The sequence below is a fragment of the Physella acuta genome, unplaced genomic scaffold (genome assembly GCF_028476545.2).
Source record: "Physella acuta isolate Inbredline_101_S28 unplaced genomic scaffold, ASM2847654v3 ptg000389l, whole genome shotgun sequence".
Taxonomy (NCBI): Eukaryota; Metazoa; Mollusca; class Gastropoda; family Physidae; genus Physella; species Physella acuta.
Window position 1 is genome coordinate 28,323 of NW_026731908.1, and position 16,318 is coordinate 44,640.

Here is a 16,318-nt window from a genome sequence, read left to right on the forward strand (position 1 = left end):
AAAATGTTCAAGAAAACTGGATTTTAAAAATGTAAAATTTTAATAATCATACCAGTTTACATTGAGCATTAGGGTGCATATGGAATAAAATTCAGAGTATTGCATAAAAACACATATAAATAAAACAAAAAATTAGAGTATAAAATCTGTTGAAACTTATTGTGTCATAAATATCATTAGAAAAGTTGAGATTCCATTAAATATCATGGGTAAATGATAGTAATAACATTAACATTTATTCAACTTAAGGGACAATTATAATAATAATTAGATCTACATACAAAAATATTAGTGTATAAAATCTATTAAAACTTATTGTGTCATAAATATCTTTAGAAAGGTTAAGATCCCATTAAATATTATGGGTAAATGATAGTAATAACATTAACATTCATTCAACATAAGGGACAATTGTAATAATAATTGCATAAAAAAATTAGTGTATAAAAATCTATTGAGACTTATTGCATCATAAATATCTTTAGAAAAGTTGAGATCCTATTAAATTTCATGGGTAAATAATAGTAATGACATTAACATTCATTCAACATAAGGCATAAAAAAAAAATTCCATAAAAATTCTTACAATTTAAATGTATACAGATTTTTTAAAAATATATATTAGCTTTTCAAAATTAAATAAAAATTATTAACTTGGTGAGAAAAAAGGCTTGAATAGGCATAGCCTTGTATTTACAATTTTAATTAATAAAATCTTTTTTTAAATGTACACATTTGAGCAAAATATTTTAAACAGCAAACAGATAGCTTTTCAGCTCTACTGGGATTGGTCAATAAAACAAAAAATTGCTTTATTTTGACTTAGAAGATAAAATAAAAGTAACACTGAAATAAACACATCTTTATTAACTAGAAATAATAAATTTAAAAGTGTCAAATAAATGTGTTTGTCTGTTATTAAATTTGTCTAAGAATATCACTTTGTGCAGTATATGAAATATAATACCAAATTTTAAAAAAAATTATCTTGTTACCAGAAATACTATAGTACAAATATCAGTTTGTATTGGCAAATAAAATAACATATGTATATTCAATGAAGTTATCACAGTAGTAGCAAAAGGCTAATTTAAAGCTATTTTTTAATTTTATCTATGGCATTTGTAACAATAGTCAGTGATGTCAAGCTGTCAGCCTTCACCTTGCCTGTCAACAAGTTCAGCATAAAATTGTAGTAAAACTCTGGAGCCTGAAACACACAGTGAATACAAATTGTTACAGAAAAATAAACACATGCTTTTGAACTGATTTAAAACTAGTTAATCGAATATATATTTTAATGGCAAAATGAATGTTCACACACATTTGAGTTGATTTTTAATTAAATTATATTTTATTTAAAACATGTGTATTGTTTTTTTGTAATTGTCAAATACTCACACGAACAGAAATCTTTTTTAGGAACTCTAACTGGTCACTTGAAAGTGAAGAAAGTGAAGTGAATCTGAAAAAAATAAAAAGCTAGTAAAGTGAATTTTTCACAAAATGTAATAAACTTTTTTTTAAATTAAAAGTCAAATTTCTGTATTAGGACTACTAAGTTTTCGAATTCCTCTGAGTTTTTTTAATCCAGTATTATGAATTTCTTCAAAGACTTCTTAAATTGCAATGGCAGTCATAAAGCAAAAAGAAATATGTATTTGTCTGCAAAACTTAGCTTTTCTACCCATAAGGGTTAACTACAAATCATCAAAAAGTAAATTTCCTGAGGTTTTTTGTCCAGTTTTATTACAAACTTTTGATTTCCTTTCTTGTGTCCAACCTTTTATTTTCATTGGCTTAATAATAAGACTAGTAAAGCCACAAACTATATTTATATAGTGGTTCCAATGGAGCATGCTCTAAATGACTACAGCACTGACTAATTGTATCCTACAATGTTAACCAATTATTTTTTCAACCAATTCTATTATCTTATAGTTAAAGTCTCCAGAATATAAATCCAAATGGTGATTTATAGAAATTAAAAAATTTCAAATAAAGTGCCATAGTGCAATAAGAAATCAAAATAAGTTTTTAGAAAGAAGAAATAAATATATCAAATGCATCTCTACTTGAGTTTAAAAGTTTCCAGCTCACTTTGAAAGATTATTTTCTTTTATCCACTCAGCTACGTTCATGCTGTTAGATGTGGTTGGAAGAACAGCGCCTAATTGGGCAATTTCTTCCTTGACAATTACATCATGATAAGCCTTAAAGAAATAAAGTAAAGTTATATGAAAACTGCTTTGAGAATATGTGTTTTTAAAACTAATTTATTTATAAAGAATGAGCTAGGTTATATCAGGAAAAACATAAAAATGGTTAAGGTTTGTCAAATTTTTTTTTTTAAAATCAACAAGACCATAAAAACATATCTGAAGCGAATGGGTTCAATTTAGAGAGATAATAGGCAAAAAAAAATGTTTATGAATTAAATTTTAAGCAAAAAATAAAACATTTCATTTGAACATACACTAATTTTGCCTCTGTCTCCTATTTCCCGAATAAGTTCATCCATTTTTGCATCAAAAGGATATTTACCTATAGCATGAATAATAAATTAAAGAAAGTATAAAATATGGAAAAAGATATAATTTCATTTTTGATGAATATCAAAACAACATCTTGATTAAATTTGCGCATTGATTAAAATGTAAAATTGGCATACTTTAAAAAGAAAAAAAGTTCAAACTACAAACCTGAAAAATCATAGAAAATTTTTGATCCACGCAATATACCTAGCCAACCATCTGGTGTGTATTGCAATTGCATCATAAGAGGAATAATATCTTTATGCAAACTGAATGCATATTCTGCCTCTAGTTGAAAGTATGAGTATGGTTTTGATATATCAGGAATCAAAAGTAAAGTACTTACAGAGAAATTAATATTTTATTCAATGTTTTAAAAGTAAACAAATATACTAAATAATTAGATGAAAACATCTTTTAAATAAATAAATAATAGTCAAACATTAACTAAACTTTTTAATTTTCACTCTTAGTTTCAAAGTTTTTTTTTTATTACTTGGTAGTAGATGAAAACTAATGTTTTGTTTCACTACTAACCTGATCTGCAATTTAAGCTGTTTTTATACTTCTCAGACATACACATCAAAATAACATCAGCTTTCTCTACAGCTTCAGCCATGGCTTGAAGTGAGGAGCCAGTGATGTTGTCAATGTCCATCCATATCTTAAAACCATGGCTTCGTAAAACATCACGAATCTGTAGCAATTCACAAAATTTTGGCTATTTCATTATGTAAATGTTTTTAACATTTTCTCCTTTAGTATGTAAACATTATAATACCACATACATTGTACTCACATAAGGCTAACATGGTAAAACACATTTAAAGAAACATATTGTAAAAAATTAGAAAACCAACTCCATAAAACATATTTATTTTTACCTTGATTAACTTGGCTTGGTCACCCCAGTTATAACTTATCATAACATGACCTTGACTTTTTGTGCTTCCTTTTTTTTTATTTATTTCTTTAGCGTCTAAGAAAAGTATACATTCTTTTAAAACATACTGAACAACTGAAGCAAATTCTAATGATAATATTCAATTTATTACTAATTTTAAAAAATAATTCAATTCTAGAGCTCTACTTCTTTGCTTAGTTATCAAATTATTTAATTGCTTACCATATTTTAATTAGCATCTGACTCTTTAATCGTAGCAACTAATTTTATGTTTTGTATTTTATAGATAATTTATGTAAATTATGCACTGATTTACATAATGTAAACACTATTCAAAAAAAGTTAAAGGATCATACTTAAACTTATTTAATAAAACTATGAAAATCAAATTCTTGTAGGCTTTATGCATAAAATATCAACATTCCATACCCATTTTCTCTGGTTTATCTTGCCTAATAACCCAGAGTACTCCTTCTGCTGCACTAGATAACCTTTTGTCTGCATTTTTTGCACATTCTTTTACAGATTTCAAAAGAGTTTTATTTTCCTGAAAATATTTTTAACTATTATTACATTTTTATATATGTAAAAGATAAATATATAAATATCATTAAAATTTAATGATTACTATCTTTTTAATTTAGGAGTATAAAATATATAAGAGTATTAAATTTAAGTATATGGTATAGTTTAAAAGAACTAAAAGATAAACATTGGTTGTTAAGAACAAGTTTAAAAAGCAATGATTAAAATAAAACAAAACTGAATACTTTATTGGAAAAATATATTCGATTACAGTAAACAGTTTTTAAACAGTGCTTTAAAATTATTCTAAAATGACAAGGGCATACCTGAATTTTTACTTTATTGTCTTTGTCAAAAGAGAGTTCCCATAACAGTTTCAAAGCCTGAATTATTTCATTTCCTTGACAGCTGAGCAGCACATTCTGTACCTGATCAAGAATGCCCTTTTGTACCACAATTTTTTTGACTTCATCATTTTTACTTAAGCCGCTTAATGCTAGCAGTAACTCTTCAAGGCTGAATAAAAGAAAGATGTTATAATTTTCTTGACTGTTTATTAAGACAATCAGTAAATCATGCAAAAACTTACCATTATTTGTGCTTTTGTTCATGCTTTAAGAATAGAACACGACCCAAAAGAGTATAAAATTAAACAAGTGCTTGTGAAACCACATACAGCAATGTTCTATTTATCTCATGATCTATGAGTACTCAGATTCACAATAAATATACATATTCCTATGTATATTGTACTAGCTTATCTTGATTTTGATATGTTTGTTATACAATATAAATTATGTTAAGCTGGTAAAAAGCTTAATTTTGGAATAATCAATCTAATAATATGTTAAAGCTGCAGTAATTTTTCTAATAAAAAGTTAATTTCTTATATCCAAATTTCAGACACACATTGTGTAATTTATCTGATAACTTATTAATTAATTAATTAATTAATGTAACTTATTTAATTAATATTCAAAAGTTCATGTGTAAAAGTGAGCACAAGTTGAATGTTACTGACCTAAAGCCACTATAACGATGATCACTTCTTTTCATAGCCTCTTGGATAAGTTCAAAAATAAGATCAAAGACACTGTCCCTGGATATCAAGAGGTGTGTTTGATTTTCATCAATTATTAGTGCCAAGGTCATAAGCACCAACATTGTGACCTCTGAAAATAATCAAAACATTTCCAAGAATTTTAATTAAGTAGGCCTATAACAATAACAAAATGGAGGTCACGATGGAATATTATATATATATATATATATATATATATATATATATATATATATATATATATATATATATATATATATATATATATATATATATTTATATATATATACTAGCCGTCCCCAGGCCATGCACTGCACAAAACAGAGCAGTAAAAGACCATGACCAGGCGGTTTATTAAGCAGCATATACCCGGCGTGGATGTTTGACAAAAGAATACATTACCCATAACACAACTCTAACTTTAAACTTAACGCTAACCACAACCAAGAAAAACCAAAACTCAAACACAAAAATGAAAGGCAAACATAACGCAAGCACAAACACAAAAGCAAACACAAACGCAAACACACACACACACAAAAGCAAAAACAAACAAAAAAGAAACACAAACATAAACGAAACAGAAACACAGATACAAATATATATGGAAATCTTACTTGGCTGATCTTCATAATTAAGAAAATTGCCCAGGGTATCTACCACTTTTGCATCTCTGTACAGTTGCCTCAGACTTTCAACTTTTGCCATATTGTGTAGAGCACCTATAGCAGATTCAAAACAATGGGATTTTCCCTGCAGAAAAATCATGATAAAACATAGTATTTACTAATGTCAATAAAAATTCTAATAATAAATTAGTGTTCTTTAGTGCAGTTCCAATATTAAATGTAGGACACAGACATGAATGAAAATATAAACAGCCATTAGGAAGTAAAAATAGTAATAAAAATTATAAATTAACTTGATATAAAAAAAGGACTAATTGAACTTTTTTTTATAACTTACCAATATATTCCCCTCTGTGCCAATCAAGTTAACTAAGTCTTGAGCTAATTCCTTCAAAACACCTTCATTTGCCAAACTTATACAAAATTTAGTACTGGCATCACTAAAATTCCACCAGTGAAATCTTATATAGAACAAGACTTGCTGAGCTTCAGAATCTTTTATTTTGTATGAAACAAGACTGTCGTTAAAGTGTTCAAGGCCATTTGATTTCAAGAGAGATTTGTATTTCAGAAAACTTAATTTACCAAACTGGGTAGCAGAGAGGAAATCTCCAAAAATAGATCTGTCCTCATGTTGCATATCAAAGTATTTCTTGTTTATTTTTTCAAGATCATTTACCCATGAAGAAAGGTCTGCTTCAAAATGGTTGACACAGTCTATAGCCACTTCAAAAGCTGTTGATAATTTCACATTTTGTTTTATAATCTCTAATCCTTCTTGAAAATTTGGTTTTGGCAGATTGCATTTTTTTATTAGCATTTCTAAATTTTTAACTGAGTCAGGTGTATTAATGCCATCAGGATTGCTGTCTCCAGATGTGCTCTCTTTATTTTTGACATCATTGGTCTTTTTGTTTGATTCTATTGCAGATGTTTTGGAATCTGTTTAAAAATTTAAAAAAAAATCACAGCTATTATTAATTTTCAATTGTGGTTCATGTATATATTACATTAAAAAATTGTTTTAATAATTTTACCAATCCCTTATATTTCTAGTAGCAGTAACCCCTATATTAAATTAAAATATTTTTTTAGGAAGCATTGCCTCCATCCCCTGTACACACAACAAACACAATAGAATTTGATGATTTAAAAAATAAACTTAAGTTATCATAAAACTTTAGAAAAAAACTGCTTGCTACATCTTCATAAGAAACAAAAGCAAAGCCTTAAAAGATTGTGTGAAACAGAAACAAAAAGTAACTAGCAATAAAAAGATTATTTATTTCAAGTATTTTCCATAGACTGTAGACATTCACATAATATAGAGAGATTTGTATATTTACATGATTAAAATTATATTCTTATTGCTATTTAAAATCATACCTTCTCTTTCATTTATTGTCAAAGTTTGTGTAGACACAACTTCTCTTGAATGGCTGGGTGTTGAACCCATTTCTGAAAATCCTGTTTAGATTTGAAAAGCATTTAGGAGCACAATTTGTTTATGAAACTTAAGACAAGTACTCAAGTAATATATGTATGTTTAATTCAATACTGCATACATATCCTAGTCAAATTTACTATTTAATATGTCAATCATTGCTTTTTAGTTGATGGCTCTACATAAGTAATTTATGAATTATTTTTTTAGACTAATAGGCTATTTGTATTTGTGGTTAGGCTACTGGTTGCTCCTATTAAAACCAGTGAGCCATTAAATTTGTTTTCTAAAAAAATCAGTTAGCTCTGAAAATTGAAAATTCTTGTTACTCTCAGGTAAAATTAGAGACCGAGAATTTACTAACATTAGTAAATTGATAGTTGTAGCCTCAAATAATAAAAATAAGAATTACGTATGATTGATAATGATATAGTCAATAACTAATTGGGTTAGTGATCCTAAAGCCTAAGCTGTGCTATCTAGAACGATTAACGTGAATTTCTTGATGACTTATTTTCTCTACAAATAACAGATCTGCTGAGTCTAAACCAGTGGTATTTAACCAGGGTTCAATATAAACCACCTGGTTCGAGTCAGTTTCAGGGATTTTGGCTGGGATCATGTCACACACAGATTCATATGTGCGACAGAGCAACATAGTAATAAAGTGCTCAAGGGCAAGATGAAATAACTGTATCATATCATGATACTTCTTTATTGTTGATCCTTGATGTCATGACACACATTGTCATGAGTCTAGTCAATGCACCCTTCACAGGAGCGTGTAAATCATGAATATATGTGATGTGATAAACATTCAGAAATGGGTTGACTCAGGTTACATTTCCTGACTTGAACTCTGATTTTCACTTGAGACTATTTAAGTTAGCAGTCTAGTGACCTAGTGCTCCAGGATTCCCCTTCTGGTAAGTCAAACCATCCCATGTGGGCCTAAAACAAATCCAAATGATCATACTAGATCTAGATCTATATTCAATTCATTATTTGTTTATTGTTGTGTGGAAAAATATATAGGCCACTATTTAATAAATTTAATTGAATTTATAGGCCCCTACATTTTTATTACAAGCTTTTATTTAACTCACTTCCTCTGTCAGTCGTCAGCCTGTCTGTCCAGATCGAAAAGCCAGAGCGAAATTGCAGGCACTTCTAACTGACAGATACGGTTCGTAGTTGGTACGTGGGTCAAGGCATGAAGACAATGCAACACGACATTAAATTTGACTTAATTGGTTACCTGATTAATTATTTATGAATTAATTAAAATTTTGCCCAAATTAGTAGGCTGTCTCAGCCAACTACTCCACACTATTAGACACGAGTCATCACATTCAATAGGGCGTAATCACATTCAATAGGTGCGCAATGGTTTTTAGTCATGCAACTCTAGTGTAAATAAAACATGGAGGTCTAAAGTACTAAAAAATGTCATAAATAACTATAAAGAAAAGCGTGGGTTCCTAAATATTAGTAAAGGAATCCAATTGATATTAACTACAGTGACCCACATTTTATTTATATTTAAAGTTATTTAAATAGTTAATAGTTAATAGTAGTCTATAATTTATTTTTTCCTGTTTAGTGCATTATTACATCAGTGGCGTAGCCAGGATCGTCTCAAGGGGGTTCCAATTTTTACCCGGGGACAAACTTTCGATTTGCACCCCCCCCCCCTCAAACTTTCAATTTGCACCCCCCTCGACATACTTTATATATATATACCGAGGGGTCTATGGGGGGGGGGTTATGACCCCCCCCCAACCCCCCTGCCTACGCCACTGTATTACATAAAAGCTTGTTATTAAAACGATTTTTATGGAAAAAAAATTATGTTTAGTTTAGGCCTAGTTGACTTAGATCTAGATCTAGTTGCTGTTGGGTTATTGTTTTTTTTTTTTTTTTGCTTTGTTTTTTCTACTATTTAGGCCTAGTCAGTATTAGCGGCTATTAGCCTATTTTAGACTTTAGACGCGAATCCTCATATATATGAAGCTGATGGAGTTAGGCACTTCCTAAAAAGGTTAAGAACCACTGTTCTAAAAAGCTTACCAATTAAATTTACTAATCACACAATCAAAATTGGCGCAGAACTTCATACTTAGTTTCCATAGTGATTGAAATCTCTAAATACCGTAAAATATGTTACTTGTCAAAAAGAGTCCCGTATCTATAGTGTTATTATAAAATCTAAATCCAGAACGAAAGAGAATAATTAGCACTTTAAATTCTAAATAGTTTTTTCGATAACGAAAACCCTTAAGATATAAATTATTTAAGTAATAATTAGCATTAGAAATAGAATATTAATTAATTACTGCTTGGGTGGTTTCTTTAATGGCTCAAAAAAAAATATTTTTTTTTAATTAGCCTATAGTCTATAGGTCTATTCCAACAACAAAATTTCAGGCCCCAATTTTTTTGTTTTCGAAAAAGAATATTGAAAAGTTTCTTATAAGTTTATTATATAACTCTGTAAAAAAAATTACTAAGCTGCACTTATTCGTTTAAATAAAGAATCAAATTTAGCCCTGTAAGGCATATAAACTATTTAGACGGGCTTAATGCTTGGGATCTGCAGTAGGCTACATTAAAGTTTCAGTAGAAACAACACATGCGTTACGGAAAAAGCAGGGCTAAAAGTAACACACTGTCTATTTATTATACCTGATACCTTTAGAATTAGTAAATGTTATAAACTGAACCGTGACCACGATGAAGCCAAGGTTTCTTTCAGACATTTTTTTCTCCTGGGAGGGGGGGGGGGGGGGGGACTTTGGGAGAAACCTCTTGAAACTAGACGAGTGGCGGATAATGAGTAGTGCTATAAAGGGCTTATACAAGAAGTACAAAAATATTCACTATTATAAAAATATTTATACATTTTATTTTGTTCTAGGGGACGTGTGCACCCCCCCCCCCCCACTCCAAGCACCGGAGAGATGCTTGAAATTCAGGATACAGCAACACAAGGCTCTACATTATTTAAATAACAAATTAAACTATAAACATTAGCGTTATCTTTATTTCTTCTGAGATATTAAAACTATTTTGTTTTAAAAATGCTATGGCTGTGACTCATTGCCCTATAATATGTCGGGGTAGGATGACACAAAGAATGGAGCACACCACGGTGCAATCATACGACTGAAGTATATCAATTACATAGATCTACTATATTGGTGTGAATAGTTAAAAACTAAACGTTAATGGAGCTCATGCTTTTTTATGGGATTATGCTTGAAAATTATTATTTTTTTACTTTCTCGTGTACGAAGTATAGAGAAAATATTGTAATCGTGCAAAAAAAAAAAAAAGAGATTTTTGCAAATCTCAACGTTTTACACCTCCATCAGTCGGAAAAACATAGTTCTGCAATCTTGTCCGTATGTCTCTCTCTGTATGTGTGTGTGTGTGTGTGTCTGTGTATTTTATATCAAATTTGTAGTTCTGTATACTTTTCAGCGATTTCCGGTAACCGGAAGTGTAACTTTTTCTACTTTCAATTTTTCAAAAGCTTATAGCTTGAGTACTATTTCAGATAGATAAATGAAATTTCATATATAAGTAAAAGATCTAATTCTCTGCCTTCTGTCAAATTTTGAATAATTTCCGTTTACCGGAAGTAGTAATTTACTCTACTTCCGATTTCTCAAAAAACTAATGTAAATTTTTAAAGTAATAATAATATTGCGCACTCTTATGCACTTTTTAGCGCAATTTCCATTCTGGAGAATTGCGTTTATTAACCCGTCATTTCTGGATGTATGAATGTATGAATGAATGGATGGATGGATGGATGTGTGTCCGCAGCTTTAAGTCGTATCTCCTCCTCAACGAAGCAATATCGATGACTAGTTCCAAAAGTAATTATGTTAAGCAAGTTACGAGGATGAACATAGGCCATAAAAATTCCGGGTTTCTTTCATGGATTTCCCGGAAAAGCCAAACAACCTCGAAAAAAAAGCAGTTTTTGGCCCATATCTCGGCAACCAGACCACTTAGCGACTTGAAACATGTACCAATCGATTTCTGCCATAATTTAGAACAATATTGCCGAAGAAAGTTTTCAAAAATATCCTTTCGTTCGGTCACAAAAAATTTTTTTAATTAATTAAAATTTGGACCGAATTAGTAGGCATATTTATCCAACCACACCACACGCGTCATCACGTTCAATAGCTGCGCCATCACGTTCAATGGCCGCGTCATCACGTTCAGTAGGCGCGCAATGGTTTTTAGTCATGTAACTCTATTGTAAATAAAACATGTAAAATACTGAAAAAAAAATTAATAAAAAACGTTTCAATAACTAACCAATGGTTTTACTAACCCTGCTCTTGATTTACGCTACGACAGAGCTATTTTTAGATAACATAAGGAAATTGCGCTTAAATGTCACTAGACTTTTTAATTAACTTGTTTATTTGGCGTTCACTTGATGTGCAATTCTTTTGTCTACGAGATTTTATTCTATTTTTAAAACTTTAAGTATTTAAAATGGATTAACAATCATGTCTATAGCCCGAGTTCCCATCCCCTGTTATTTTATATAAGAATATTCGAGAAAGTTTAGGGGAGATCACTCCCGGTTTATTTTTTACTGATTTTGGTACATTTAAAATAGAATCACCGTGGCGGAGCACGGGTATGCAGCTAGTATTGTAAATATCGCTATAACATAAAAACTGTATATATTTGACTATTTTAATTTTAAACTATTTTGTTAATGCAAAAGAAGAATCACATATTGGGGTTGTTTGTCTAAGGTGACAGCAATGGTGTTTTGTTTTACAGATTGATAGAAAAAAGTGTGTGTTGTGAGTTCACGCGTAGGACGCAACACGTAAGTTTACACATGAATACACGGGGGTAAAGGTCAAGGATCAGCAACACACGTTACACGTGATAGATGTTACAAAACTCTGGAACAAGTTGTATTCGGAGCTCTCGAAGCCTTAGCGGTTTTGTTGGTTTCTTAATAAATACATTTTATGGCATTTATTAATTCAACATTATTTTTTGTTTTGTTTTTACCATTCAAAGTCTAAGTCACCGTCAAGTTCAAGGCCGTCTCCCCAGTCATCCATATCGTCAGACATGGCTAACATGAGAAGTCCCAAATTCGTGGCGGCCGCATCTTGAGCGGCCTGGGGAAGTAACCGGGGCGGTCTGGCGATAGGAAGTGCCGAGTACGGATTGCCTCCCCTGCTAATGATCGTCCTCGGCTGGTTAAAACTGTTGCCGAGAACATACGCGAACATCAACGCCGCCGTGTTCCCGTCGTCGCCAAGGTCACCAAAGCCGTCGGTCAGGGATCCCAGACCCTCGGTGAGGTCTTCCCTCAACTCTGCCACGCCCTCGCCCAGCTCGCCCATCTGTTCTGTTCACCCAACGCCTCGCCGGCTTTGCTGACGCCTTCGCTGATCTCTCCGAGGCCTTCGCCAATGTCGCCGATATCTGGGTCAAGGTCGACGTCTCCGACGATATCGCCGGCCTTGTCCACCAGGTCGGCGGCCGCGTCTTTGATGTTCCCGGCAGCATTCTGGATCCCATCCCCGATGTGTCCAAGATCCGGCGCGTCGATGACGTCACCGATCCTATCAAGCACATCGCTGACACCGTCACCCAAATCAGCTACACCGTCGCCGTTAACCACGGCGTCGCCTACGTCAGCCACAACGTCACCGGTGTCGCCGATGACGTCATCGATGCTCCCTACCGCATCTTTTACGGTATCCGCTACGTCTGGCACCACGTCCTTGACCGTGTCGCTCTAAGGATTAGAAAAAAGAAATGATTCCTTCTCGTTTAAAATAAGACAAACAATGCGTCTACTTAATTTACGGTAAATACAGACATTTATAAATGCCTCACATAGAACATGATGTAGGAAATCTCCTTTAAATTACTTACCAAAGCCACCAGTGGAAGGACCAGAAAGTTGGCTGCCGAGTCCAAAGTTTTTTTCTGGAAACTTCACGCCACCGACCGCTGACTTGCCGTCACTGTGGACCTGCAACATCGGCCAAAAAGGTTGGAGTTGTGTGTAGGTTGTAGGTTGTAGCTTGACACAAAACTAAGGTATAGTTATAGATCTTAGATATATAACACGGGAGTGTTTGTTAGGTATAGTACAAAGGTATAGTTAAATTTTAACATTATTTTAAAGCCTTAACACATGTTAACACATTATTTGAAAGCCTTAACAATAATAACACATTATTTGAAAGTCTTACCAGATGTTAACATATTATTTGAAAGCCTTAACACATGTAAAATCATTATTTAAAAGCCTTTACACATGTTAACAAATTATTTGATATCTTTAACACATGTTACACGTTTTTTGAAAGCATTAACACACGTTAACACATTATTTGAAAGCCTTAACATATGTTAACTCATTATTTTAAAGGCTTAACACATGTAAACATATTATTTGAAAGCGTTAACACGTGTTAACACATTATTTGAAAGCCTTAACACATGTTTACACATTATTTGAAAGCCTTAACATATGTAAACACATTATTTGAAAGCCTTGTCACATGTTAACACATTATTTGAAAATTTTAACACATGTTTATACATTATTTGAAAAACTTAACACATGTTAACACATTATTAGAAAACCTTAACACATGTTAACACATTATATGAAAGCTTTAACATATGTTCAAAAATTATTTGAAAGCTTTAACATATGTTAACACATTATTTGAAAGCCTTAACACACGTAATACACTATTTGAAAGCCTTAAAACATATTAACACATTATTTAAAAGCATTAACACATGTTAACACATTAATTGAAAGCCTCAACACATGTTAACACATTATTTGAAAGACTAAACACATGTTAACACATTCTTTGAAAACCCTAACAAATGTTAACACATAAAATAAAACACGAAACACAAGTAAACACATTATTTAAAAGCTTTAACACATGTTAAAACATTATTTAAAAGACCTATCACATGTTATCACATTATTTGAAAGCCTTAACACGTGTTAACACATTATTTGAAAGCCTTAACGCATGCTAAGACATTTAATTGAAAGCGTTAACACATGTTAAAACATTATTTGAAAGCCTTAACACATGTTAACACATTATTTGAAAGCCTTAACACACGTAATACATTATTTGAAAGCCTTGAAACATATTAACACATTATTTCAAAGCCTTAACACATGTTAACACATTATTTAAAAGCGTTAACACATGTTAACACATCAAATGAAAGCAGTAACTCATGTTAACACATTTTTTAAATGCTTTAACACATGTTAACACATTATTTAAAAGCCTTAACACATGTTAAAACATTATTTGAAAGCCTTAACACATGTTAACACATTATTTGAAAGCCTTAACACACGTAATACATTATGTGAAAGCCTTGAACCATATTAACACATTATTTCAAAGCCTTAAAACATGATAACACGTTATTTTAAAGTCTTAACACATGTAAACACACTATTTGTAAGCCTTAACACATGTTAACACATTATTTGAAAGCCTTAACACTTGTTAACACATTATTTGAAAGCTTTAACGTATGTTAACACATTATTTGAAAGCTTTAACATATGTTAACACATTATATGAAAAACTTAACACATGTTTACACATTATTTGATAGCCTTAACACATGTTAACACATTATGTGAAAGCTAAAACAAGTAAACACTTATTTAAAAGCCTTAACACATGTAAAAACATCAAATAAAAGTCTTAACACATGTTAACACCTTTTTTGAAAATTTTACACATGTCAACACATTATTTGAGAGCCTACCACATGTTAATACTTCAAATAAAACCCGAAACACATTGAAACACATTATTTGAAAGCTTTAACACATGTTAATACACTATTTGAAAGCCTTAACACATTTTAACACATTATTTGAAAGCCTCAACACATGTTAACACATTATTTGAAAGCCTTAAGACATGTTAACACATTATTTGAAAGCCTCAACACATGTTTACACATTATTTCAAAGCGTTAACACATCAAATGAACGCCGTAACACATGTTAACCCATTATTTAAATGTTTTAACACATGTTAACACATAATTTCAAAAGGCTTGACACATGTTAACACATTGTTTGACAGTGTATAACACATGGTTACACTTTGATTGAAAGGATTAAAACATGTTTACACTTTATTTAAAAGCCTTAACACATGATAACACATTATTTGAAAGCCTTAACACATGTAAACACATTATTTGAAAGCCTTAACATACGTAATACATTATTTGAAAGCCTTGAACCATATTAACACATTATTTCAAAGCCTTAACACATGTTAACACATTATTTTAAAGTCTTAACACATGTAAACACATTATTTGTAAGCCTTAACACGGTCCTAGGACCTTTGACCACAGGTGCTTTGACCATAGGGGGTTTGACCATAGGGGGTTTGACCACAGCGGACCTTTGACCATAGGGGCTTTGACCATAGGGGGTTTGACCACAGCGGGGCTTTGACCATAGCGGTGCTTTGACCATAGGGGGTTTGATCATAGGGGGTTTGACCATAGGGGGTTTGACCACAGGTGTTTTCTCAGCAGAGGGTCTTTGATCACAGGTGGTCTATCAACGGGTGTTTGATCACAGGTGGTCTATCAACGGGTGTTTGATCACAGGTGGTCTATCAACGGGTGTTTGATCACAAGCGCTGCGTCCGGCTTTGATCATAGGGCATAGGGTCTTTGATCTCAGGTGTTTTGACCACATAGGGTCTTTGATCTTAGGTGGTTTGTCCAATGCTGCCCATATATGGTAAGGATTTATTTTAAAAGTTGCTAAATTATATTTTAAATATCGACATGATGTAATAATATGTTAAATCATCATGTATAAATACAAGTCATCTAAACTACTCTATGTCAAAACCATGGAGAATCTCGGAGAGTTTAGCACGTCGAAAAAAGGTAAAATAACTTTGTTGTATCGTGGCCACGAGTTTTGGCTACACAGAGAACGCCAGGACGGGTCACGCGTTTGGCGGTGTACGAAGAATCGCACTTGTAAGTGCAAAGCTTCATTAGTTGCACAAGATCTTATGATTATAGGGGAGAAGAATCCTCAACATTCACACGAAGGAAACTTTAGCTATGGTTTGGCAAAACGAGCTGTTGGAGAAATGAAAAGAAGACTGGAGGATACTC

General features: G+C 31.7%; 1 protein-coding gene across 1 annotated transcript; it reads right to left on the reverse strand.

Annotated features, from left to right (window-relative positions):
* Nucleotides 1-636: 636 nt before the first annotated feature.
* On the reverse strand, nt 637-6,587 carry LOC131942130 (uncharacterized). Its single transcript, XM_059301862.1, has 12 exons — nt 5,990-6,587; nt 5,641-5,776; nt 4,985-5,135; nt 4,290-4,479; nt 3,868-3,985; nt 3,419-3,513; nt 3,072-3,231; nt 2,703-2,822; nt 2,477-2,544; nt 2,101-2,213; nt 1,402-1,465; nt 637-1,210 (listed from the first exon to the last, which is right to left on the reverse strand). The coding sequence occupies exons 1-12, from the start codon at nt 6,470-6,472 to the stop codon at nt 1,097-1,099; spliced, it is 1,812 nt and encodes a 603-aa protein (XP_059157845.1). The 5' UTR covers nt 6,473-6,587; the 3' UTR covers nt 637-1,096.
* Nucleotides 6,588-16,318: the final 9,731 nt, after the last annotated feature.